General features: G+C 36.6%; 1 protein-coding gene across 4 annotated transcripts in view; it reads left to right on the top strand.

The window, feature by feature from the left end:
- The first annotated feature begins 79 nt into the window (after nt 1-79).
- Nucleotides 80-27993, top strand: part of PRTG (protogenin) — a 123242-nt gene continuing 95328 nt past the window's right edge. For all 4 annotated transcript variants that reach the window (XM_081144622.1, XM_081144620.1, XM_081144621.1 and 1 more), the window contains exons 1-2: nt 80-230; nt 2388-2690. In XM_081144622.1, coding sequence (XP_081000748.1) covers nt 140-230; nt 2388-2690 — 394 coding nt within the window. In that variant the 5' untranslated portion in view covers nt 80-139. The remainder of the gene's footprint in view (nt 231-2387; nt 2691-27993) is intronic.

Below are 27993 nucleotides of genomic sequence, written 5' to 3'. Positions count from 1 at the left end.
ACCGCGCCACGCCGGTGCCCGAGCGGGAAGCCCAGGCTGCACGCGTCCAGCTGCGGCGCGGGGAGCTGCGGAGGCGGCGGCCGGGAGGCGGACGGCGGCTGCGGGGCGGCCGGGGAGCATGCCCGCGCAGCCCCGCTGAATGGCGCCTTCTCTGCGACCCCTCGCCCGGCCGCGGCCGCCGGGGATGCTGCTGCTCCGCGCGCTCCTCCTGCTCCTCGGCTCAGTTCCAGGTGGGCGCGCTTTCTTCTGCGCTTCCGCGCCTGTTGGACGCGAGTGGGCTTGGGGGAGAAGGAACGGGGGTGCCTTAGGGGTGGGGGCGGCGGGGTCCTCCGCGGTGGCGCTGACCGCGCGTCCCTGTCTCCTCCCTGCAGCCAGTCGGGAGCGGCTGCTGGAGGCGCGAGCGGCCTGCGGGGGCGCGGGCAGGGCTGCGGGAGCCTCTCCCGGCGCACGCTCCTCCCCGCTGCGCTCCCCCTGGCTGCGAGCCGCAGCGCGGGGCGCCCGCTGTCCACTCTCGCCCCTTCCTCCTCGCGCCATTGTCCGCGCTCCGGCTGCAGCCTCGCCTCTGCCTCTGCAGCGAGCCCCGGCCCCGCACCGCCCGGGCCGCACGTGGCTTTATTTATATTGTTTCCTTAGCGGTGAGGCTGGCCACGCAGGGGGCGCCGGGGTTCCGCGCGGCGTTCCGGGTTTGCAGCGGGGACTTCCCCACGTTTTAGGGCGGGGGAGAGAGGAGGTGAACTCAGCGCCCAGGTCAGCACCCTTAGGGCCCCCACTTTCCTGGATCCGGATGGAGCGAGGGCGGGACGGGAGGGGTGGAATTGGAAAGAAAAGAGGGTTGCAAGTTGCGTGGCCGATTTGTGTTCCGGAGGGGATGAAAGTACCCAAACCTGAGAAGGAAGGCATCTAAACAGGATTTATTTCTCGCAGCCAGGTATTTTGAGGCGCAGGTCCTGAGGTAGGTACGAAACTGAAGAATCCTCCGAACTCCGGGTTAGCAGTGCGCCCACTCGGATGAACTAGTTTTCCTTTTGCGCTCCTGTTGGTTATCCGCAAAGACATGAAGAGTGTAAAGGGGAGGTGGTGGTTGGGGGTGGGAGAGGTGTTCAGGCGAAAGGGCCGTCTCACGTGTTCACAGGTTACAAACCCCGGACTGACTTTCTTCCCGGCGGAGTTCGTTTCTGTTAGCATGAGAAAAGTATCAAAGTCAATTTTGACTCGGAAACACAATGGGCGCCTTCCGGAGTGGTCCTCGGCCGCGCGGGGCTCTTCGGGGCGCTCGCGTCGCCCTGGGCTGACTTGAGGCGTCGCCAGCCCGGGCGTGGGAGCGGGGCTCGTGTGTGGTTACTGCGGACCTGCCTTGCTGAGAGACGGAGACCAATCCCCGGGATTTGTAATCATGGATTCAGAACAATCAGAAGGAAGATACAATGTTCCCCTCAAACCCCTAACGCTCTGCTCGTGCCCCAATCAATATGCAAGACTTTAGCTGACCTTTACTCTAAATGCAAGAGGTGACAGAGTATTAGGTGGTCATCGGATCCCGGAGGGGACCCGGGGCGATATGTATACCTAGGATAAAGCCTTTCCTCTGCTCTGATAAAAAGTGTACTGGTTGATTAAGCAATCTCCTATCCCTATTAGACAGTAAGGACCAATTAGTCACGCATTTTTCCCGACAGTTGGCAGTTGGAGGGGTGGGGGGGGGAAGAAAAAAGTTTCCTAATCCGATCACCTACTGAGTACAAGCAGCAAGAGTCACCAACTTTTCAAAGTCAACTGTGTGTCCTTTCAATATCGACCTGACTTTGCAGAAATTAAGTAAATGGGTCTTCTTCCAGAAGAGACAGAGCCCTTGCTGTAAAAGGGCAGATGTAAAAATGCAAACTTGTAATTTGTCACAAAAGATAAACGCTTTTCTCAAAGGAATAGGTGCCAAGGTTCCAAAAACACTTCAAGGGACAAGGAAATAAACTTGCTTGTTCACAGAGTTAGAGTTTTGCTAATGATTTCTTGTAAAATTAGACTTTTACGACTTACTCTGTTCAAGATCTTTTTGACAAGCTTGTAAAAGTAGCAAACAGCTTGTGCTCATGAGTTCTCCTCATGATTTTGAAACTCTAGCAAGAAACTTGAGAACAGAATTCTACAAGGCATAGAAGTTACTGAAATCTTCCCTATGCTTTTAGTGTAGATGTTGTAGGTGAGATTTCTGATTTGTTGAAAAGGTTTGCTGAAACTTAGATTGGTTTTATTAAGGTGTTTGTGAGTTAACTAATATGGTTTGTTAAACTTTGTCTTATTACACCATGAATATGTGTTTTACAATTGTGTGTTAAGAAATGATTTTCTACCTATAATTCTGGATATACCTTTCCCCTTTTTCCTTGTAGGAATGTGGTGCTTTAGCGAACTGTTTTTTATAAAAGAACCACAGGATGTAACTGTCACAAGGAAGGACCCAGTCATGTTAGATTGCCAGGCTCATGGAGAAATTCCTATTAAGGTCACATGGTTGAAAAATGGAGCAAAAGTGTCTGAAAATAAACGGATCCAGGTTCTGTCTAACGGCTCTTTATACATCAGTGAGGTGGAAGGCAAGCGAGGAGAGCAGTCTGATGAAGGATTTTATCAGTGCCTGGCAATGAACAAATATGGAGCCATTCTTAGTCAAAAAGCTCATCTTACCCTATCAAGTAAGTGTTTTTAAGTTTTTGATGGTTTTACATTTTTCATTGCTACATTCTGATGATTGCTCCACTCATTTATATGCTAATCCTGAAATCATACAAACATTAAGAATTTTCCTGGAGATATTAGTTGATGCCAATAGAAAGCATGCAGAACAATATGAGGGGGGAAAATGTAAATTCAAATGAGTGATTGAGAAGAAAAGTCAAATTAGAACACCAAAACCTATAGAGGTGGCTTTACATAAATTTAAGTGTTTCATTGTGAAGAGAGTTGAGTGTAAAAGTTTGGCCAACACAACAGTTGTTCTAAAAGTCTCATCTTTTGTAAAAGAGTAATTAAATTTTTTGAATTACAAGCAAATCTTTCTGCTTTGTAAAAGGCCCTTGAGTGCTAAATCTTTCTTATAGGCCAACCTTCCATGTCTCTGACTGCTTTAAGATCACCCATGTTGCTTTTAATTGTAGGCGAGGGCATTGGTCAGTAACTCTCAAGCCTTTGAAGTACTCCTAGTCTTTTCCTGCTGAGAGAGAAAGAGATTAAGGCCATTTCCATATTATGCCTAATGGACTTAAACCAGATCTGCCCACTTTTTTCCAGTTGTCATAAAGTTTGCTGTCTAATGATTTCCTTTGTATCAACAACCGCATCAGATCAACCATTTGTCTAGGTGATCCATTGCTTGGTGGTTGACTGTTGAGTGTAAAGATAGGCCTAGGATAGACAGAGTGCTCCTTGTTCCTACTGAGGCTTTCCGCCTCTTCAGGTGGTCAGGCACTGCAGCACAGCGCTCAGTCTTGTAAAAGACAATTTAAATCTTAGACACACACACAACTGAATCTTTTAGTTTTATAGGCATCATAGTTACATGCTTTTGTTGATCCACAAAAGAGGTTCTGTGCTGTACCTACAAATTGATCATATAAAAAATGAGCAACAGGAAGAGGGAGCTCTTGGGATAAAGGTATAACCTTTAGGAAATAGTTTCTTCAAAGTCTAGAGTGGAAATTTAGGAAGCTATTGGCGGGGGTTTCCTAGGTGATTTTATTGTAACTGTCTATGGCTGCATTTATGTCACCTTCATATTAGTAACTTATTTTATTAGTAATTTATTATAAAATAATGATTAATGGTAGATAAATTGCAAGCAAAGATATTTTTGTATTGAAATATGTCATAAAAGTAGAGAAGTTTCCAATTCTAGCCCCCTCCCCTCAAGAATAGCGTAAACCTGAGAGAATTTCTGGTAAACTTTCTTTTTTTGCTGTAATCATTGGCCAGTAATTATTTTTGTTGTTGTTGCTGAGTAATGGTTTTTCTGTGCAGTACTGTTTTCAGAAGAGTATGCTTTTATATTATCTTTCGTTAATTTAATTTTTGTCTGATGTAGAGTTGTTTTAGAGAGTTGTAATTCTTCTATTTTTTTGAGTTTGAGAAATCTTGCATTTTCATACCCAGAAACTGTAACTGATATTACCTTGCTGGAGAGAAGGACAGGATAGGAAGGTGGAGGGAGGTGGATGGGCCTTGAAAAGATGAGGCATTTGTCATGAACACAAGTTATTTCCAGGACCTCCTTGGAAGCCTGACAGAATTCAAGGGTACCCAGAAATACTTTGAAAGCGCACAGAGCTTTCAGATTTCATAGTTCTGAACAGCGTAAAATATGCTAGTAACGGCAAAGCAAATGTTAGTATAGGCTTTTTTATTATCTTTAGAAAAATTAATAATAAATATTTAATTATATATGAATCATTTTGAAGGTTCCTATGAAGTAGTTTTCAGATTATAAGTATCAAAAACTTTACAGTGAAACGATTTAGAACATTGCTTTGCTATTAAATATTAAATATCAACTGTAGTCAGTTATAGGGACCCCACTTTTCATATGAGTACATTTTATTTAACTCTGAGGAAGTATTTTGCTAAGAACTTGCATTTAGTATTATAGATTTAAAATGAGAAATGCATAGTGGGTTTAGGTTTTTCTTTAGAAATAGGAGATTTCTTAGAGATTCTGAACCCACAAAATAGTTCTGATATCTAAGATGCAATGTCCACTGATGTAGGCTCAGATGACTTTATCCTGTGTTCAGGGTAAAGATATAATACATATTAAACAGGAAGAGAATAGGCATTAAGTGGACATTCTGGGTTTTTTTAAAAAGCTAGCTCTGTCCTAGTTATTGATAGCAGCAGGGGGCAAGTATGTTCTTTTTATTTTCTGGTCAAAGATTTTGTCAGCAAGCATTGGTTCAGAAGTGTAATAATACAGCACCTGGAAATCTAAAACTTGAATCTAGGCAAGTTTTAGGTTTTTAACACACAAGCAATCAAGTCTTGGTTTCTAAACTTAGGAACTAGAAGCTGAAAGTTGCACTCTAGGCAAGAATTCCATTATTCATGTGTAAATTAGGAATTCACAGGGTTAAAAGGTTAGAAACTGGCCAGGATGAGGTTTACCCTTGTGATAAAGAGCAGATGACCCTCATTCATTGGCCAAAGCTTTCATGTAGCTCTTCTGCAAAGTTAGTTATTGCCACGAATTGTTCTTGAGGAATGCAGAAATTCAAATGTGAACAGGCCTTTCCTTAAGTGTCACTGTGGAGCCTTATCTCCCAAGCACATCAGAGCCTGCTTCAGGGACAAGGTTCCTCCCCAAAGGCCTGGAGGCTTTGCTTTCCTGTTGTTCATCCAAGCACAAAAGAATTTGTCTACCTTAGTTTATCTAAGGCATCCCATTTTAAAGGAAAGTATAGGGTTAAAGTAATATTTAGTTTAGTTTTTTTTAAAAAAGTAATCCTTTTTTATTGATAAATGTTTTAGCTGTTTTACATTTTCATGTATTAGGAATACAAAGGGTAGTGATGTGTGAGACCCTTTTTCTAGTTGTGTACAATAGTAAGCACAGGTTAGCCGTTTCCTATAAATTTCAATATTTTAAACTTTTGGCAAATCAAATTTTCACTGTCAGGGGTGCTAAGTCCTCACTATGTAAATAATTTAAATGTTTTAGAAGTAAGAAATAATCTGTGGACATCTTGACGTTTCTTGCATTCTCAGTGTTGTAAGATAAATTTCATAGGAAAGCATTAGTGTGGTAAAACGGTCTCATATTTCAACAAGTTTAAATTAAGATAAGAGACATTTGAGAGAAGTAAAGGGGGCGGGTTGTGTTCTGTGATGTGTAAAAGACTGGCTGTAAGCTAGTGATTGAACAGGAAGCTAGTTGTTTATTTCCTTTCCATAAAAGGTGGAAATTGAAGTCTTAGGGTAGAGGGAAAGAATATAAAGCTGGCTTATACTTTGTACGGTTTTCAGCACTCTTCACTTGGGTGGAAAATATTTTTTTAAGTGAGGCTTTATTTGTAGCTGGAAGAACATAGGGATTGTAACTTTATGATGGATTTTTTTCCCAAAATGTTGGGGTTATTTTGTCATTCCTAAGGTTGTTTGGGGGGGGTCCATTTCTATAATTTTTAAAGGATGCTGATTGTTTTCCATGAATAAAATGTTTGTCACTCAGTTTAAATGGAGATTAAACTTGAATTTTTTTTGTGGGAGATTAATGAAAAACTGTCTGTGAGTGTGGTTTCTTTTTAAAGAGTTACATATAAATTATAGCCGAGAGTTGATGTTGAAATGTAAAGTTAAATATATTGAAAACGTTTAAAGATTAATGTTAAGAAGAAAGAGGGTGGATAGTATATTGAAAAGAGAAAGATAAAAACTATGAGACTGTTAGCCAAAATTCTGAATCTTATTAATGATCCTGGACCCAAGATTTTGCTACATTGTCACTTTTTATTGAGATTTGTAGATGCTGTAAAGGACAGAGGGTTGGTTACCTGTGTGCATGTTCGCTTCAAATCATGCTGTCGAGTTACATGAATTCAAGAGTGCTAACGTCAAAGTAAAAGTCATTTGATTTTGGAGAAATAAGACAGAACTGAGGTATTTAGAGAGATCATTCTGGCAACACTGTGGATAAGGTTCAGATCATGGTTTCTGGGATCCAAGAAAAATTATCTTTAAAGAGAAGGGGTATGGTTCAAAAGTACATGTTTAACTTAAAAATTGACTGTCTTAAAATTGCATAAGCTTACTCAGGGAAGTAAAAGCACTTACAGTTCTACAGTCTTATTTACAATGACATTTGGTTCTCAGAGCCTGTCTACTTGAAAGGTTTATCAGGTACCTGATAATCACTGGGTAATGGAACCAGTTTTTCCCACTTTGCAGTTGATTAGCGAGGATCATTTCTCATCTTCAGAAATGTGTAACACTATCGCACTGTTTTTCACAGTTGGAAATCTTATTTTTTAACAAAGCAGAATCCACCAAGAGGTAAAATTATAATTTGGTTCATGATGTATATAAATATGTTTGTTTATTTTGTTTCTATCCAGCTTCCTAATGGAATTTTGAAAGGGCATTCGGTATGTCCCTTTTGTCAACTATCTCTGATTATTCTAGAGAAAGGGTCTCACTCAGAGCAGTTGTTTGCCCAGGGATTTGTTGTCATTGCTCCTGAATTTAACAGCTGGGCCTATCAATGAAGTCCAGAGCATTTTAAAAGAATAGCAAAAAACAAATCTTTTAACCAGGGTTTTAGGTTGAAGGAGTTTTTCAATTAATAAATAAATGCAGTTGAAGTTACTTTTTTGAAAACTCTAATATTCTTGACTATAATTTTGAGAGATGATATTTATCTGTCATAGGTGTAGTTACTCAGTTACGATTGACTACTTTCAGCTTTTAAACTGACAATTACTATTTAATTTTTTAATAGTAAAAAATTAATCAAGACATTGATTTGTTGTCCAACTTATTTATGTATTCATTGGTTGATTCTTGTATGCGCCCTGACCAGGGATTGAACCCACAACCTTGGTGTATCAGGATAACACTAACAAACTGAACTACTTGGCCAGGGCCTGTCAATTACCAATTATATGAAAAATAATCAATAGTGTTGAGTGAGGCATTATGTTGAGGATCATACTTTAATTTTAGAAGCAGCTATGATTATTGTTTTAAGAGAAACCCTAAAAATTGTACCCCAAATTAAGTTTTCATTGTCAGGCAGCACTATTTTAATACATCTTGGAGTTTATAGTGTCCAGACTTTTTATTGAAGCATTTTTAAAAATCATCATTTAAATCTTGGTAACTAAGAGAGCAAGAAGACACAGTTGTAATCATTGCAGCAATATTGGCAATGTAATCTAACATGGTAATCTGCACAGAACAAGGGCACAGGCAAGAGTCCACCAGATGTGCAAAAACGGTAAAAATGTATCAAATGACCTTCAGTGGCTGTAATTCTGAAGCCAAGTGAACTGCTGTAGGGATATGTATTGCAGGGGTAAAGGCGTCATCCTCACAAAGGCTTCTGACACTAATCTGACAAATACTTGCCTGACTTTTACATTCCTTGTTCCTTTTCTTTCTTTTTTTTTAACCTCTGGTTCTCAGAAACTGCTTTTGATGAGCTTTAAAAGTCAAATTCTTATAGACTGAGTAGAAGGCATGAATTAAAAAATGTTTGTTTTCTCAGTTTCTGGAGGGTTGCCATTTTCTTGTGTTTGTATATCTATATATTTTATAAGCTGTGTTTATAATAGCTAGATTAATTAAGTGACCATTGGAGAGTGCAGTCATTGTTCAGGCTTCTGGTTTCAAACTTGTATCCTCACTGGGCTTAGTTCTTTGGACTGATGGAAAGGAAATTTTCTTTTAAAATTTTACTTTAAGGGACTATAGTAATTCCTGTTTAGAACAGTGTGAGGATTTTTTTTAATGATTATGCTTCATATAGACTACTTTCTCCAAATCAATTATATTCTTTTGGAATAATCCTCCAAAATAGCCTTTCTATTGTTTTGTTGTAGTTTTAGTACTACTAAGAATCGATCTTCTACTTCACCAACATTTACCCCCTCCCCAAATAATAATAGAATAAAATCACATGAAGAAAGAAAATGAAAAAGATGTTTCTTGTGGATTACATTTCTCAGGGTTTCTCAACTTTGGTGCAGTTGACTTGTTGGGCTAGGTAATCTTCGCTGTGGAGGCCATTGGGTGCAATGTAAAATGTATAGCAGTATCCTTGACCTCTGCACACCAAATGCCTCCTCCCAGTTTTGACAACCAAAAAAATGTGTTTTGGAGGCAAAAATCATCCCTGGTTGAGAACCATTGATGCTTCTGAAAAGAATAGAGAACTTCTAAGTCATACTGGGGCCATTAGTTATGTTAACTGTTTTCTGTCTTATGCTTGATATTTTACTCTTTTTTTTTTTTTTTGGTGTTAACACTGCTAGATGTATTAATTAGAGAACTATTTACTATTTTTAAGTATTGCCAAAGAAGCTGTATTAAAAAAATGTGTTTGGGTCATTGTTTGTCTAAGTTGGAGTGATATTGTCTCTATCCCTTTTTCACACACATGGTATACTGAAAATTATTAAGAGTTCACCTTTCTGTAGGTCCATTTATTTTGATTTCAGTATTTTAGGTATTTTTCAGGGGGTATCTAGTCAAAGAGTAAATGCAAATTTCATTTAACCCTGTTTATGCAGTGCCTTTTATTTTCTTGATGTCATGGACACCATAGTTGAAAAAATATAAGAAATCTCCATGTGTGGTAAATGTTAAAGAACATCTATTGTGATGTTTTGCATGGAGAGAAATAAAACTGCATGTGATTAACAGCCCAGAGAATAACATTTGTTGTGTGGTAGGTGGTTCACTGGGTGAATGGTTAACAGAAATCTTTTCAGCTAATTCAATGGCACCATAGACTTATTTTGGGCAGAAGCAATTTAGCTTCCTGCAGATAATGTTGTAAAGATTGGAGTGTCTTGAGAGGGCATCAGAGGGTGACTAAAGGGAAAATAATTAGACACTAAAGTATGTTAATTAGCATATAGAAAGTTGAAGGCAAATTTCTGAGTGGTTATTATTGAAATTTTTTTTATATTACTTAGTAGTAGTGGGCAGGGATTTCATAGTATTCATTTTCCCCAGGATATCACTCTTTGTATGTGCGTCTGTTTTGGTTAGCTATTTATGCTAGTAACAGTTATGATTGTTGCTACTTGTAATTGGCCACCTGTAGAGGCCAAGAGTCACTGGTAGCCCCACTGGCAAGTTGAGATGGATGAAAGAGGAAGCAGAATCATTTAATAAGTGGCCCTAATGCTGAGCAAGGCTGGCTGAACATTTGGTACCATGTGTTCTACTCCAAAAAATACTTGGAGTAGAGCAAATCATCAGTTCAAAGTAAAAGAGGGGAATGCAATTTTTTCTTCTTCTTATAATTAAGGAAAATAGTATCTGTGTCACAATAGAATTTTATTGTTCTTGAGTTCTTGTTCTTGTAGACATTTCAATAAAGAAATTGTGACACTGACAAATGCCAATATCTGGTAAATATTCTTAGTGCTGCTATATTTTTTATTGAGTTGCTGGGATCTGCTGTGGAAAAGCAGAAAGAATAACAAAAATGTAGGAGAGCCAAGCATTCATTTCTTCTCCATTGCTGGTGACCTATATGACTTCAGACAAATCACTTAATCATCCTGATCCTTACTTGTCTTACCTATAAAAATGGGTAGCTGGGGGGAAAAAAACAGGATGGATGTTGAACAACACAGTGCTCTTATTTTATAATTCTGTCATTGTAACTCTAAGTAAATAGCCAATAAGTGATATTTTTATAAGACTAGGTCCACTCACATTGCAGGAGAACCATTTAAGTCATTGAGAAAAAAATTTAAAAGTTTGGCCGTTATTTAACTTGGTACTTTTAAGAATTCATACTCTTGCCATTATCCTTAGGGGGATCTGCGTTGGAGAGGGGGAGGTATTAAACCAGTATGATCATTTGTACCAGTACTATTTTTAAGAGCCTAGAAAAATAAATTACTTTGTCTGAGACTGGGCAGTTCAGGATAGTTGTGCTGCTTTGAAGGCTGTCATAGTGTCTGAGGGTATAACTTTACAAATATGTGCCTGGTTCTAGTAATAATAGTGTATTCTGACATTTATAGACTTGATGTTTTAAAAAAAATAGTGCTGATTTCATTTTAAGAGAGTTTTGCTAAACTCTTTTAAGGATGTGTTTTAATAGAAGTAGATTATACAGGCTCCTCCCCCAATTCTTATTAAGAATGATAAGGTTTAATTCCCTCCCTCCTAGCTTTCAGACTGAATTATACTTGAGTCCCTCTTGATTGAATTTACAGTAACTTCAATTAAAACACTGATCTCAGAGTAAACACATAATAGGAAAAAATGCTTTGATGTTGGTATTGCCATTTTGGTATTTCTTTTTAAAAGCTTTTCTTAAATAATTTTACCAGTTAAATGTATTTACTATATTCTTAATGAAAAGAATTTACTTTTTATATGTTCAAGAAAGCCACATTTTTTGTGTGCTCTGACTTAGTAATACAGTACTTTTCTTAAAAATTGATTTGAGAGAGAGAGAGAGAGGAAGGGGAGAGACACATGCACGAGAGAGAGAGAGAGAGAGAGAGAGAGAGAGAGAGAAACGAGAGAAACATCCATGTGAGAGAGACACATCAATTGGTTGCCTCCCACACATGCCCCAGCCAGGGCTAGGGATCGAGCCTGCAACTGAGGTACGTGCCCTTGGCCAGAATTGACCCCGGGACCCTTCAGTCCATGGGCCGATGCTCTAGCCACTGAGCCAAACTGGCTAGGGCTAAATACACTTCTTAATACTTATTTTAAAAATGTGACTTTAGCCCTGGCTGGTGTGGCTCAGTTGGTTGGGGAGTCCTGCTGTACATTGAAAAGTGGTCTGTTCAATTTCCCAGTCAGGGCACGTGCCTAGATTTCGGGTTCGATTCACAGTTGGGGTATGTACAGGAGGCAGCCAATCGATGCTTCTCCCACACATTGATGTTTCTCTCCCCTTTCCCATCTCTTTAAAAAATAATCAATTTTAAAAAGCATGTCCTCTGGTGAGGATTAAAAAAGTATATATATGATTTTATCATTGTACAATTTACCCTTTACTACTGTGCTTGTATAGGGTTTTGCTGTTGATGTAGTAAATAGGTAATTTTGAAATAAAATTGCTACTGTGTTTCCATTTTTATCTGTCCTTAATACTTTGTGGATTTATTTTCTTGCTTATAACCTCAATGCAGGGAGATTGAACTCCACTTAGAGGCTCAGCATTTGTTGATATATCTGTCCAAATGGAAATTGGCTAGAAAAGCAGTGATTTTCAGTGTCTCTTTGAATAACCTGCAATGGAATGAGGCCTTTTATAATCAAAAGATTGAGTTTTAAATAACTGGTTGAGTATCTGGACTTCTGTGCATGACCTCTTTCACTTAGCATCATTATTATTATTTCATGGAAAGAAGAGAATAGCAGCAGCCTGTATCTAGCATGGGAAAGTGTGTGTTTATTTAAAATAACAGTTTTGTTCAGATAGAATTCGCATACTGCAAAGTTCATTTTTTTCAAGTGTGTAATTCAGTGGGTTTTACCACATCCATCTATTACCACATCTGATACACCAAAAAGAAACCCCACATGTCTCAGCTCTTCCCTCCCCTATTCTCTGAACCAATCATTTAATTTCTCTCTCTATAGATTTGCATATTATGAGCATTATCCTATAAATGGAATCATATGTGGACTTTTGTGCATGACCTCTTTCACTTAGCATAATATTTTCAAGGTTCTTCCATGTTGTAGTGTGTATTAGAACTTTGTTCCTTTTTGTGGCTGAATAAGATTCTATTGTATGATACACCACATTTTATTTATCTAGTTGTCTGTTGATGGACACTTGGATTGTTTCCATCTTTTGGCTATAGTGAATAATTCTGCAGTGAACATCGGCATATAAGTACTATGTACTTGAGTCACTGTTTTCAATTCTTTTGGGTATATACCTAAGAGTGGAATTGCTAGTACATATGGTAATTCTATATTTAACCTTTTTAGGAGCCACCAAACTGTTTCCCACCGTGGTTGCACCACTCTATGTCCCCACCAGTAATGCCCAAGGGATTCCACTTTTCCATGTACCAACACTTGTTATTAACTTTTTTAAAGAATACCAACCTAGTAGGTATGAAATGCTATCTCACTGTGGTTTTGATTTGTGTTTCCCTAATGACTAATGATGTTGACACTTTTTCATGTGCTTATTGGCTATTTGTATGTTTTCTTTGGATAAACATCTATTCATGTCCTTTGTCCACTTAAAAAAATTGGGTTGTTGATATTTTTGTGATTGAGTAGTAGGAGTTATGTATGTATTCTGGAGAATAAACACTTACTAATTATGTGATATACAAATATCTTCCCTACTTCTGTATTTTGTGATTTCACTTTCTTTTTTTTTTAAATTATTGATTTCAGAGAACGGAAAGGAGAGGGAGAAAGAGAGATAGAAACATCAATGATGAGAGGGTCATTGATCAAGCCCGAAACCCGGGCATGTGCCCTGACCGGGAATCGAACCCTGATTGCCTGGATCCTAGGTCGATGCTCAACCCCTGAGCCACGCCTGGCCGGGCCATTTCACTTTCTTGATAATATTCTTTGCTGCACAGAAATTATAAATTTTGATGAAGTTCAGTTTACTTTTTCTTTGTTGGTTATGCATTAGGTGTCATATCTAAGAATCCATCATCAAATTCAAGTCAAATGGTAGGAATCCAACTTCATACTATCGCATGTGGAAATCCAGTTGCTCCAGCACCATTTGTTGAGGCTATTCATTCCCCGAGTGGAATTGGCACACTTGTTGAAATCAATTGGCCATAAATATATAGCAGTTTATTTTTGGACTCTCTATTCTATTCCATTGGTCTATATGTCTACCTTTATGCCATTACCACATTGTTTTAATTATTGTAGCTTTCTAGTATGTTTTTTTGGGGGGGTGACATTGGTTAATAAGATTATATAGGTTTCAAGTATAGATTACTAGGATACATGATCTGTATAGTGCATTGTGTGCCCACCACTCAAATTCAGATCATCTTTCGTCACCATATATTTGGCTCCCTTTACTCTTTACTACTCCCCAACCCCCCTTTCCCTCTAGTAACCAACGTATTGTTGTTTCCTGTGTCTGTGAGTTTCAGTTTTATATCCCACATATGAGTAAAATCATACAGTTCTTAGCTTTTTCTGACTGACTTATTTCATTTAGCATAATATTCTCAAGGTCCGTCCATGTTGTCACAAATGGCAGTATTTCATCTCTTCTTATGGTTGAGTTGTATTCCATAGTATATATGTACCACATCATCTTTAGCCAGTCATCTGTTGAAGGACACTTTGGTTGTCTCCATGTCTTGGAGACACTGTGAATAGTGCTGCAGTGAACATAGGGCTGCATATATCCTTGCAAATAAATGTTTTCAAGTTTTTCAGGTAGATACCCAGAAGAGGATTTGCTGGATCATATGGTAACTCTATTCTTAATTTTTTGAGGAACCGCCATACTGATTTCCATAGTGGCTGTACCAGTTTATATTCCCACCAGCAGTGATGAGGGTTCCTTTTTCTCCACAACCTCTCCAACACTTGTTATTACTTGTCATGTTGATAACAGCCACTCTAACAGGTGTGAGGTGATATCTCATTGTAGTTTTGATTTTCATTTCCCTAATAGCTAGTGACCCAATCCATGAAGTATATCTTTCCACTATTTAGGTCTTTATTTTTTTTCAATAATGTTTTAGTTTTCAGTCTACAAATCTTTCACTGTTTTGGTGAAATTTATTCCTAGGTATTTTATTCTTTTGGATGCTGTTGTAAATGCAATAGTTTACTGATGGTATATATAAATACAACAGTTTTATGTGTGTTGATCTTGTTCCCTGAAACTCTTCATTTATTAGTTTTCGTGTAGATTCTTTGGAATTTTCTGTACATAAAATCATGTTATTGGTGAATGAATAGTTTTGCTTCTTTTCCTCCAATCTGAATGTCATTTATATCTTTTTCTTACCTAATTGCTCTGGTTAGAATTTCTAGTACAATGTTGAATACCCTTCACTTCCAGTTCTTAAAGCAGAAATACGGCTATTATCATTGCAAGGACTGCAACATCTGATGGGCAAGTGCTTATGTGTGGTACATACAGGGTAATAATAGGGTTTACTTCAAGCAGTTTTACAGAACTTGTTAGAAATCTTACAGCCTTTACCAAGTGGAGAATATCATCTATCAAGTAAATAGATATTTGCATTTTGTGTCTCAGTTGGGTGGTGGTAGAGAGTGTTAGTGTAGTTTCTTGAATATATTTCCTAAAAGAGGCTAGGTTCCCAGGTTTTGATTGCTTTTTGTAGGGGTTGTGAAGTAATACTCAACTGGGAAATAGGGCCTCAGCGAAAGTTTCCTTGTGCCCTTGCAAATCTTGGTCATGTTAACCTCTTTCAAGACTGTTAGCTCACTTGCAATATGGAAGAATGTTTGTTTTACCTGCTACTCAGAGTCTAATGTAAGAGAAAGCAAACTGGAAAACAGAATACTTTTCTACAAAAGAACCAAAAAAATTATTGGGGAAAAGCTTTTTGTCTTTCATCATTGAGTATGATGTTAGCTGTGGGTTTTTCATAAATGCTCCTATCATGTTGAGGAAGTTCTCTCTATTTCTAGTTTTCTGAGTGTTTTATCATGAAAAGGTACTGGATTTTTTTAACCTGTCTTTTCTGTATCAATTGAGATGATCATAGAGGTTTTTCCTTTGTTATGTTAATGCTGTATATTACATTGATTGATTTTCTTCTGTTGAAGCACTTTTGCATTCTTGGGATAAATCCTATTTGATCAGTACAATCCTTTTAGTACGATGTTGGATTCAATTTGCTTGTAGTTTGTTGAGTTTTTGTATCTGTATTCATAATGATATTGGTCTGTAACTTTCTTTTTTTGTGTTATCTATCTGGCTTTGGTATTGGAATTGGCCTCATAAAATGAGTAAGAAAGTGTTCCCTTCTCTTTTTTTGGAAGAGTTTGAGAAGAATTGATGTTGATTCTAAAAGAAACGTTTGGTAGAATTTACCAATGAAACACCAGGCTCTTTACTTTCTTTGTAAGGAAGTTTTTTATTACTGAGTCAATCTCTTTACCTTTGATTTTCAGTTTCTTTTGGAATCTTAGGTCATTTGTATAGTTTTGGAATTTGTCCATTTTATTTGATTATCTAATTTGTTGGTGTACAGTTGTTTATAATCTCTTATAGTCCTTTATTTCTATAAGATTGGTGGTAATGTCCCCAATTTCCCTCTTATTTTAGTTATTTATGTATTCTCTTTTTTCTTTGTCAGTATAGCTAAAGATTTGTCAATTTTATTCATTTTCCAAAGAACTAATTTCTGGGTCTGTTGATTCTCTGTTGTTTTTTCTATCCTCTAATTCATTTATCTCCATTCTAATCTTTATTTTCTTTTCCTAGCTTTGGGTTTAGTTTTTACTTTTTCTAGTTCTGCGCAGTGCAGTTTAGGTTATTGATTTGCAATCTTCTCTTTTTTTTAATGTAGAAATTTACAGCTATAGATCTTCTTCTGAGAACTGTTTCCACCAAAACTCTTAAGTTTTGATATGTTGTATTTTCATTTTTGTTTGTCTCAAAGTATTTTCTAAGTTTTTTTGTGTGTGTGTGTGTGATTTCTTCCTTGACCAATTGTTTAAGAGTGTGTTGCTTAATTTCCACATATGTGTGAGTTTTCTAGTTTTCCTTCTGTGCTTTTGCTTCTAGCTTTATTCCTTTGTGATTGGAGAAAATGCTTTATATGAATTTAATCTTTAAAATTTTATTGAGACTTGTTTTGTGGCCTAACGTATGGTCTATCCTGGAGAATATTTCATGTGTATTTGAGGAGAATGTGTATCCTGTTCTTGTTGGGTAGGTGTCTTTATATGTCTAGTAGGTCTAGTTAGTTCATAGTGTTGTTCAAGTTCTTTTTTTCCATATTGATTTCCTGTCTAGATATGTTCTATCTATTACTGAATGTGGTGTATTGAAATCTCTATTGCAGAACTGTTTCTCCCTTCAGTTGTGTCAGTGTTTGCTTGATATATTTTGGGGCTCTATTGTTTGGTCCATATATATTTATAATTGTTATATTTTTGATTAATTTACTTTTTATTAGTACATAATGTTCTTTGTTTCTTGTAACAGTTTTTGATTTAAAGTCTATTTTATCTGATGCTAGTAAGATATCGAGTTCTCTTTTGGTTACTGTTTACATGGAATACCTTTTCCCATCTTTTCACTTTCAACCTATTTGTGTCTTTAGATATAAAGAGAATGTCTTGTAGCCAGCATAAAGTTATATAGATCACTTACTAAAAAATCCATTCTATGAATGTCTGCCTTTTGATGCAGACTTTAATTCATTTACATTTAATGTAATTACTGATAAAGAATTTCTGCCATTTTGCAGTTTATTTTCTGTATGTCTTATATATTTTTTTGTCCTTTATTGTCTCCACTACTACATTTTTTTGTGTTTAGTTGATTTTTTTTTTGTAGTAAACCATTTTGACTCCTTTTTTATTTCCTTTTGTGTATATTTTTTAGATATTTCTTTTTGGTTACCACAGAGGTTATACGTAACATTCTAAATTTATAACAATCTAGTTTGAATTGATGCCAGATTAACTTCAGTAATATGCAAAACTCTGCTCCTGTGCAGCTCAGCTTTCCTTTTGTGTTATTGTGATACATCTTTATGCATTGTGTGTCCAGAAATACAGATTTATAATTATTTTTATGCCATTTGTGTTTTAATTTATGTAGGAAATAGAAAGTGGAGGTAAAAACAAAAAATACAATAATATGGAATCTCATATTTGCCTACTTAGTTATATTCACTAGGGATCTCTATTTCTTCATATGGCTTTGAGTTACCGTTCATTGTCCTTTCATTTCAACCCTAAGGGTTCACTTTGGCATTTCTTGTAGGACAGGTCTAGTGGTAATGAGCTGCCTTCACTTTTGTTTGTCTAGGAATGTCTCACCTTCTGCCTCATTTCTGAAGGACAGTTTTACTGGATATAGAATTCTTGGTTTATGTTTTTTTTATGTCACTTTAAACATGTCACCCTACTGTTTTCTGGTCTCCATGGTCTCTGATGAGAAATCAGCTGACAATCTCATTGAGGGATAATAAGTATGTGACAAGTCTCTTCTCTCTTGCTGTTTTCAAGATTTTCTATTTGCCTTTGTCTTGGCAATAATTTGATTATAAATCTACTTTTGTGTAGATTTAATTTATTCTACTTGGAGTTCATGGAACTTTTTGGGTGTATAGATTCATTTCTTTCATTAAATTTGGAAAGTTTTTAGCATTATTCAAACATTCTTTGGGCCCCATTCTCTTGCTTTACTCCTCCTGTAACTACCATAATGCATATGTTGGTCTGCTCATTAGTGTCCCTTAGGTTCTGTTCGCCCATCCTTTTGCAAAACATTATATTTTTCCCTTATGGCTTTTATTTTTGTCTTTTGTGTTTTTAAACATTTGAAATCCTTATCTCACAGTGTCCTTCAACTGTACTGTTATCTCAAACTCTTGATGCCTGGTGGTTTTCCCTTATATTATGAGCTCATCTTCAGTAAGGCTTAATACATCCTATATTATGGAAATGTTTGCTTCTGTTTGGTGCCCCAAGGTTTCCCTGGTCATGGACAAATTTGGGGGTTAATCTTTGGCTTTTCTGCATTAGTTGTATAAATTTAGAATCTGCACAAGTGTGTGATGTAGGGCAGGGTTTATGTTTGTCATGAGAAAAATTTCTCATTCAGAATAAAGCTGCCTTGCTGCTAGTTTTCCTCATGGGTGAGTTTTTCTACTGAACTTTTCTCCAAGTGTTTTCAGGATCCCGGATTCAGGTCTCAGTTAACTGTGTTGTGATGAAACAAAACCACTTTCTCTGGGCCATAATGGCGTCAGGCAAAAATTTACTGTTCTGACCTTGTCCTTAAAATTTTGTGAGTGGTAGTGCTGTTTTTTGAATATGTTCTGTTCAAAATTTCTGTGTGTTTTTAGTGAGAGAAAGTATCTGTGTTTATCCAGTCTACCATTTTACAGGAACTAAAATAAAGATGGAGTCTTGAGGAATCACTTTTTACCTCAGAAACTAAATGCCTGATCATTGAGGACTTAGTTCTTAACTTTCTAATTTCACTTCTCTCTATAATTCTGGCTCTCTTTATTTTAATCCTCAGTATCCCTCCCAAATACATTTCTATCTTTCCTCATTATCTTTGCCCAGTGCTAGTTATTGGAGGTTTTCAGTGACCTTGACTGACAGTCCCTTCTGCTAGAGCACCCAAGAAAATGCTTGGCACATTGTGGACACTAAAATACTTACTGGCTGATTGAGTGTGTTTAGGTTTATTTCTCACTTAGCACAGTTACTCAGTTCTCCAAAAAGTATTTATTGAAAGCTTACTCTGCTAGGTTCTAAGAATGCCACAATTAAACAAAAACAGTCCTTGTGCTGCTGGAGTGGCTAAGTGGTTGAGTGTCAGAACATGAACCAGGAGAGCACGGTTCGATTCCTGGTTAGGGCACATGCCTGGGTTGCAGGCTCAAAACCCCAGTAGGGGTCATGCAGGAGACAGCCGATCAATGATTCTTTCTCATCATTGATGCTTCTTTCTCTCTTTCCCTCTCCCTTCTACTCTCTGAAATCAATAAAAACATTAAAAAAATCCCTGACCTTAATGATAAGTGAGTGGGGAAAAAATTCATAAATAAGCAATTATTAAAGTAGTATGGTTATACAATAGTGGAGTATACTCCTGGTAGAGTTGCATATGTGATATCAGTTTTTGTAACTTTTTATATTGAAAATTTTCAGATCTACAGAAAAGTGGAAGGATAGTGTAATGAATACCTGAATTCCTTTCTCCTAGGTTCCTAGCTGCTAATTAACATTTTGCTGCAATTGCTTTGTCTTCACCTTTCTCTCTAAAAATGTAAGTTGCAGACATTATGACACTTTGCCTCTAAATACTTCCCCCATGCATCTCCAAGTCTGGGATGGAGGCTAGGGGACACTTAGGGAGAGATCCTTGTGGAAGTGATCCCTAAACTGAATTTTAAAACAAAACTAGATTTTAGTTAGATGATTCAAAAAGGTATAATAGTAAGGAACATGATATGTGTGAAACAATAAAACTCTGGTGTTGCTGGAGAGTAAGTTTTAGGGAAATAGTGGCCAGAAATGGAGCTGAAGATGTGGTCAAGGTCCACTTAAGGAAATAAATACTCATTGTATACCACCTGCCATGCTAAGGAACCTGGAATGTAACCTGTGAGTGATGAAGAGCTGCAGGGATTGGATTGGCCAGTTTGTCTTATAGATTGATCCACTGGAGCATGTGAGAACAGAAGACAGGTGAGCAGGGTGTGAGGCAGATGGAGGCTGTGACAGCACTGTGAGAGCTTATAATGGTCTGGACTAGAGCACTGGTAAGGGGATAAAGGGAAGATAGATGTTTAGGTCATAATTAGGATTAAAATGGCAATACTTGTTAGATGTGGGGAATAAGGGAAAGGGAGAAGTTCAGAATGATGTCAGTAGTTCTCGTTTGGGTGACTTGGTAAATGATGGTGCCACCAAGTGAAATAGAGAACACAGGAGGAGAAGCTAATATAGGGAGCAAGGTTATGACTTTGGCTTGGGAAATGTTCATTTAAGGTGGCCGTGAGATGTCTAGGTGGAGCTGTCTAGCAGGTGGTACAAAGGAGCAGTCAGGAGTCTGGGAAGGCACAGCCTGAAGGTACCTATTTGAACACCACCAGGACTGACTTAGGTGGAGTTGAAGCCTTGCTTTTGAACAGGATAAGTGTATAGTACAAGAAGCATGGTAACCAACAGAGACAAAATAATTGTCAGGAAGGTCGGTGGAAAACCAGTGAAGTACAAAATCACAGAATCCAAGGGAGAAATTTCAAAGAGTTAATGAAACAACATCAGATGCAACAAAGGGTTTCAATAAGACAAGACTTGAAAAATACCTTTTGTACCAGGCAATTAATAGGTCATTAAAGTCTTAGAGCAGTTTCAGTAGAGTGAAAACAAGCACAGTTTTTAGGGACACTGAATTTTGCCTAAAACGTAAGAGTGGGATAATTTCTCATTTTAATATTGTCTGACATTATTATTTTCATATTAGAAATAATACTATTCTGTAATACCATCTTACATTTTCCTGAAACTTTTATCAATGTCATAGTTATTATCAGAAAATTTAGTTACTTAACTAGTGTAAATGGTTAAATTGCTATTGTATTTTACCTGAAACAACTGTTAAACATACTACAGTTCAGCCTTGGGGAACATGCTCTTTAAAAGTAACGATCAGTGAGTATATGAAACCATTGAAAGGCATTCATCATTTGTTTATTAAAGTTCTCTGTGCTGTTCATTAAATTGAAGTTCCCTCAAAATAGACATTTCTAAAATTTTAGCCAATTAGGTCTTCAACTCGAGAAGCAAATCTTGATTTTTTTTTAAACAAACTTCCGCGTTCATAATTTTAACTTCTAGTACTGACTTTGCAGGTAATGTAGATGTGGTATAACAGATGCAACCACTTCTCATTAATCTGTAAATATTTGAAATATTTTAGTAAAATTAATTAAGACAAGGGAAACAATCAATTCCCCAATCCCTATTTTAGGTATTACAGCTTTTCTGAGCAATTGAACTATTCAGTTTTAATAAGCAACTCAACTAAGATAGTGGTTTCAAAGTGTGTATATTTATAAAACCAGCTATATGTGTGTGTATGTGTGTGTGTGTGTGTAAAATTATTTATGAATCGTAATTTGAATCTTAAGAAGCCTAGCCTTATAAACTTGGTATATCCATGATATTTAAGAAGGTCAAAGGGAAATATGCATTTAAAATGTACATGATTTTTTACAAAGTGTTTTTGTTTTTGTTGTTTTTTTAAGAAAAAGCAGGTTTGTGTTAACTTTAAAATACTGTACATGGTTCATATATGATAGTGAAAAGTATGATGATTTAAAAAAATACAAGACAGGAAAACAAAATTTTATCTTAATGAGACAGCAACCTAGGTGCCATTAATAAGAGGACATTTGGCTCTTCAAACATACTGTGTTCCACTACATAATAGTTTACTAGATTAAATGAAATTATTGATTTCTGCTTTATTACTGACATACATTTATGAGCAGTTTTTTCGGCACCAGAGCACAGTGTCAAAGGTCATAACTTTCTTTCTTCAGAAGAATAAAAGCTTTCAGATGGCACATCCCAGAAACCTTCACTGTGGCCTTTTGCTTTTGCTCTCTTGCATAGAATTACTAGACAGACATGGTTGAAAGAAACATCTCATAAATCAGCAGGAGAGAGCCTTCTTAAAATCTAAGGCTTCTTAAAGTCATTGACTACTAGTAGAATTCCACTACAGGGTAATATTGTGCTTTACCCAGATTTTGACAGTTTTCAATAGGAAATGGGTCATTGTGACATGCCTCTTTGTGTCTACTATTTTATGTAAAATATCATTTATTTAAAACATCTTTTTATTGATTGATTTATAGAAAAGGAGGAAGAGAGGCAGGGGAGAGAGACATCGATTTGTTGTTCTGTTTATTTATGCATTCATTGGTTGATTCTTGTGTGTGCTCTGACTGGGAACCGAACCCGCAACCTTGGAGTATCAGGATGATGCTCTAAACAACTGAGCTACCCGGCCAGGGCTTATTTATATTTTCAGTTAATGCATTCAGTTTGAAATACGTTAGAATATATACATTTTTCTACTTTCCTAGAAAGGTCAGGTCTCTGTGACTTCAGGATGGACAAGTAAACAGTTAGAGGATTTGGATGTTTCCATCATTTATTTGTGCCATGTGACTAAAGCCCTTGCATCAATGGCTGGATTTTCCACTTTTCATCAAGGTGTTTTTGGTATCATGTAGCTATCAAGCCACAGCTTTTACCATAGCCGGCTTACTACTTTGTACGTGAGGATGTTACTAAACATGAATCTCACTTGAAAATGAAAAACTCTTAAATTTCAAAATAGCTTGAGTTTTAGGGATTATCAAGTTTTATAAATACATATGTGTGTGTATATATACACACATACATGCATATATAATATTTTTTTGTTATATGCATGCCTATAAAAAAACTTTTTCTACACTCTGATGAACCTCAGCAGTTACAATCCTAAGAATTCTTCATGTCTTGGTTTGTTTTGACTAAGTAGATACAAAAAGAAAATAGAAAAGGCAAAGAAGTGTTTATTCCCTCCTAGTAGTCTAGTAGTCTGGTCATTTAGAAAGATAATTAAAAACTAGATTATACACTTATTCTTGAAGATTAGGTCATCTCAGCACTTGATTTTAAGAGAGTTTCCATATTATGAAGATGCCGCAGCATTATACTGAAATCCTCTTGATATTTTAAAATCTCTCCAATGACTCCTTGCCTCCCATGCAACTAAGGGCTGACTAGTTTAGTCACATGGATTAGGGAGGTAGGAAAACGTGCTGTAGTAGGCAGAGGCGCTGTCGTTCTTCAGCCCATTGGTTAATTCTGAATAAAAACTCAGCCTTGGTTAACAACAGACTGGCATATTGTGATTAATATAAACTTTTATTTGGACATTCAGTTGATCATCAATCTAAAGTCACTTATAAGTGGATGGCAAATATTTTTTTCTTTTTCAAGAAGAGTGATGTGCTTTGTCTATCTGATAGTTTTTGGATGGTGTCTGAAAAAAATGAGTTAATGTGAATGAGTGTTGAGAATTTTTTTGTGTTGAGCATTTTAATAGCTGTGCACTAACTGAATAATTTACCCACGCCACCTTCTTTAACTTGTACCAGTTCAAAGAGAAATGAACTGTTCATCTGAATGTTTTATCACAAAGGTTTCCTCTCACTTGGAGTTGATGTTAATTGATAGACCAAGCCAAAAGTAGTAAATTCCTTTTTGTGTTTCTTTCACTGCCGTTTTGGCTTAAAGATTAGCCCTTTTTGATCTTAAAACCAATATTATTTTCCCTGTAGACTTCCAGTTTGGATCCTCAGTACTCAGGGTATTTTGGAGGCTGTAATTCCAGAGGACTCTGAATGTTGTGATCCCAAATCAAAGACATTTATCTCTTCTTTTAAGGAAAAAGGGGATTAGGAACTTCCTGCTGCTTTTGGAAACACTAAAAGCATCCTTTAGGGCTTGAAGTTGCCCTGAGGTCACTTTTACAAATGCTTCAAATACTCTCAAGGCCCCAAGTCAGCTCCCAACTCCAAGCTCTTGCTTTTAAGGATAAGAGCTAGAATTCCTAATCGTCTAATAGCTTTGTGTATAGAATCAATGAATCAATCAGATTTAAAAACATAGTTCGTATTATCTAAAGAAAATGTTCTTATCCCTGAAGGCAGGTGGAAAATGTACTGATTAGCCTGAAAATTCAGTTTTATTTTCTTACTGTTTTGCCGTGCACACGATTGGTGGAAACTAATTCATTAGACAGGAAACAAATGTGAAAGCTTTGGCACTGAGGTCTTTGGGTGATAATATTTTGTTTCATTATACAGCCTGTCATTGAGGCCTCAATTAAATAATAGATATATTGCTTAATAGTTCCTTTAAAAATAACAAATATATCAAGGCATCTGATATTTCCTTGAATGTTGTTAGTATTAGATAATATGAAAAATGTTTTACTATTTGAATAAACTATTAGAATAAAAGAATTACAGTGATTGTATTCAGTATAATTATTAGAGTATCACATCTACGTATTTTAAAGCTCAGTTCCTAAGAAGGTAAGGAGCTCTCTAAGTGTACTTTCCTCAGAAGTCTGTCTTGTGGGGTTGCCATTTGAATTCATTAAATACAGAGATTTTTAAGTATTGTTTCCAAATTTTAACTTTACCAAGAACAAAAGATATTTATATATTTCTCTAAGAAGCCACTGCTCAATTTCAGTGCATAAATAGAATGCTTTAGGTAGAAAATACATATATCATTTCATAGCAATTTTGTGTATGTATATCTTTTAAGTGTAAGTGGTTAAGAGATTTGAATAGTCACAGTCTCGCCTAGATCATGATACCTAATATTTCAAAACTTATGTGACCCATAAGCAGCGGAAATAATCTTTATTTGTAAACTTAACCTTATCTAAAGCTTTTTTTCCATTTAGGGGAAAAAAAAAGACTACTTCTTTCTTATCAAGATGGTGCAGTGAGTTCATGGCTGGACATATTCTCTCTGTTCCAAATGCATAGCAATTATAGGTAAAAATATAACAATAGAAAGCCAGAAAGACATATTCAGGCTCAAAGACAAGAGCACGTCTATGGGAGACCAAAACAAAATAAAAGTGTAGAGGGTTAAGTGACCTGAAATTTTAGTCCTGGCTTTACTTCTGAGTTAGGAAGGATTTTTAAATTATTTACAAAAAACTTAAACTGTGTAGAAAATAATAAATTTTAAAAACTTTTTAAAAATTTAAAACTTCTAAAAAAAAAAAAAAATTTAAAACTTCTGAATTTCAAAAAGGTAATATAAGTGAGGAGTTAAGTGACCAACCAGCCACAAGCCAAATCAGATACATGCAGTAAATCTACCCTGGCCAGTGTGGTTAAGTGGTTAGGGCATCTGCCTGCGCACCAAAGGGTCGCAAGTTCGATTTCTGGTCAAGGGCATGTACCCAGTAAGTGCGTGTGGAAGGCAGCCAATCAATGTGTCTTTCTCACATTGATGTTTCTCTCGCTCTCTCTTTCTTTTCCTCTCTTCCCACCTCCCACCCTCTCACTCTCAAAATCAATGGAAAAATATCCTTAGGTGAGGATTAACTACTTAAATATGTGCAATAAATCTAAATGACAAAGGATTAGTAACCAAAATATATAAAGAATTCCTACAAATCAATAAAAAGGAGGCAGGCATTCTAGGAGAAAAGAATATGAAAGGAGTAGTTCACAGAAGACAAAACCTAAATAGCTGATAAACATATGAAACTATGCTTTGCTTACTTGTAATCAGAGAAATGAAAAAAAATTAAAGATACTGTTTTATATTCACTGCATTGATAAAAATCAAAATACCTGATATTTCCAAAAGATGGCAAAGAAAGCTGATGGTAATCTAAATTGGTAGAGCTATTTTAGAAAGCTGTTTTGGCTATATGTGGGAAAATTGAAAATGCATGTGCCCTTTGACTCACCAATTTAGTTTTTAGGTATATGTCATAGAAAAATCCTTGCCCATGTACATAAGGGAACATGTATAATAATGTTTCTTGAAGTATCCTTTGTAATAATGGAAAGTTGGAAACAACTTACATGTCCATCAATAAGGAAGTGGCTAATAAATCATGGGATACTATATATAGTGAAATGAATTAGTTAAAATGATTAAATATATATATCTCAATGTGGATAAATGGCAAAATAAGTTAAGCATAAAAATAAATTACAGAATAAATAGTATGATGCCTTTGTATGTAGATTGAAAGTATGCAGAAGAGTACATATTTTGCTTATGAATATATAGTGATAGTATAAAATATCTATGAGACCGAGGATATTATTCATGATAGTGGTTACTCCTGGAGAGGGAGAGATCAGATTAGAGACAGTTACACAACCAAATGTGTAATGTTTTATATTCTTTTAAAAAATTTTTGAAAAAAAATGTGGTAAAGTGTTAAGATTTGATAAAGCTTGGGGGAGAAATGTACATAAGTGTTTGTTATGTTGCTCTCTCTTCTGTATGTTTGAAATCGTTTCAATAAACATTTTTTAGAGGCGTGCTTTAAAATACATTTTCCTACTTTGTCACAGATAAAGTGTCCTATTAGTGGCTGTTGAAATTAAATTATCTTACGTTGCTGTAAATGTTTTTTGTTTGCTTGAGTTGTTTGACACAGTTTATTTTTAAGTTTTATCTTAACTGCCTTTTTACTATTTTTATTACAAGACCTGAAAATACTTAATTTTCATAAAAGTTTGATATAAAAAGATACTAATAATCTGAAACCTGCCGTTGTATATTTTGAAAAATTAAAACCCTATCTCTGTGTTTGGCACTAAATTGTCTTAAGTTGATTCAGCAGGGCCCTTGAGTTATCAATCAGATTGCCACATGGATAATTCAATTTGAGAGGTAGCACAATTATAATAACCATATCATGCATCATTATTTGGGTTGTCTTAATGATCAAATTGGATGAACAATTAGGGGTTGCATCAGCTGCTTTTCAGTTAGCAGATTATAATACCCAAAGAAAGCAAATCCACCTGAGATTTGTGGATTGGTTGAAACACATAGCAAAGCTGCATTAGAAAATCTTTGCTGGTGCAGCAAACGAGCCTCTCTGAAGGCTAAAGCTATTATTTGAGACAGGGGTCTTTGTCTGTCTTTGACCAGTGGTCAGTGAACTCTGACCAAGCATTTCATTTCACCATTTCGACCATAGTGTGGGTTGCTAGTGATTGATTCATTAACCCTCTAGAGCTCACATTCTTATGTCAAAGGCTTATCAGTATAGGAAAAAAAAGATTCTATATGAGCTTATTCATTTTATTTAAAAGGCCAAAATGCGGTTGTGTGATTGAAGAGCTTACATTGAGGCTTAGGAATGCCTTCATTACTCCATTTTATTTATTTACCAACCTCCCCTAAAAACAGGAGTTTTAATTTAGATTGGAGTGCTTGACAGTGACACTTAACTTCAAGGTCTCATCTGACTTTGGAATAGAAATAAAAATGCGTGGTTAATAATGGATTTCCCTCCTAAATTGTCAATGAGAAGCTTAGTGTGGGAGCTTTAATATTGAGCTCTCTGCTCATTGTTTATTCAACAAATATTTATTGAACACCTACCACATGCTAGGCATTGTGCTAGGGGCTGGGACAAGGTGCACCAGATATGGGGATTTCTAGTAGAAGATCATTTCTACATAGAGAGAAGGACCAGTGCAGAGGATAAGAGGCTGGAGTGTGCTTGTGTGTCCGAGGAGAAGTGAGAAAGCCAGTGCGCTGAAGCAGCGTAGGAGAGGAGAATGGCGGAAGATGAGGTCAGAAAAGTGAGGAGCGAGATTGACAGAGTGGAGTTGGGGGGGTGGGGAATGCAGTCAAACCTTTCAGTCCATTTCACTGCTCCATTTTATTTTATTTATTTATTTTTAAATATATCTTTATTGATTTCAGAGAGAGGAAAGGAGAGGGAGAGAGAGAGAGAGAAACATCAATGATAAGAGATTCATTGAGCCTGCAACTTGG

Source organism: Miniopterus schreibersii (assembly GCF_964146895.1).
Source record: "Miniopterus schreibersii genome assembly, chromosome: 1".
Lineage (NCBI taxonomy): Eukaryota > Metazoa > Chordata > Mammalia > Chiroptera > Miniopteridae > Miniopterus > Miniopterus schreibersii.
The sequence above is the reverse complement of the archived record's forward strand: the minus strand, read 5'-3'. Positions and strand labels throughout refer to the sequence as shown.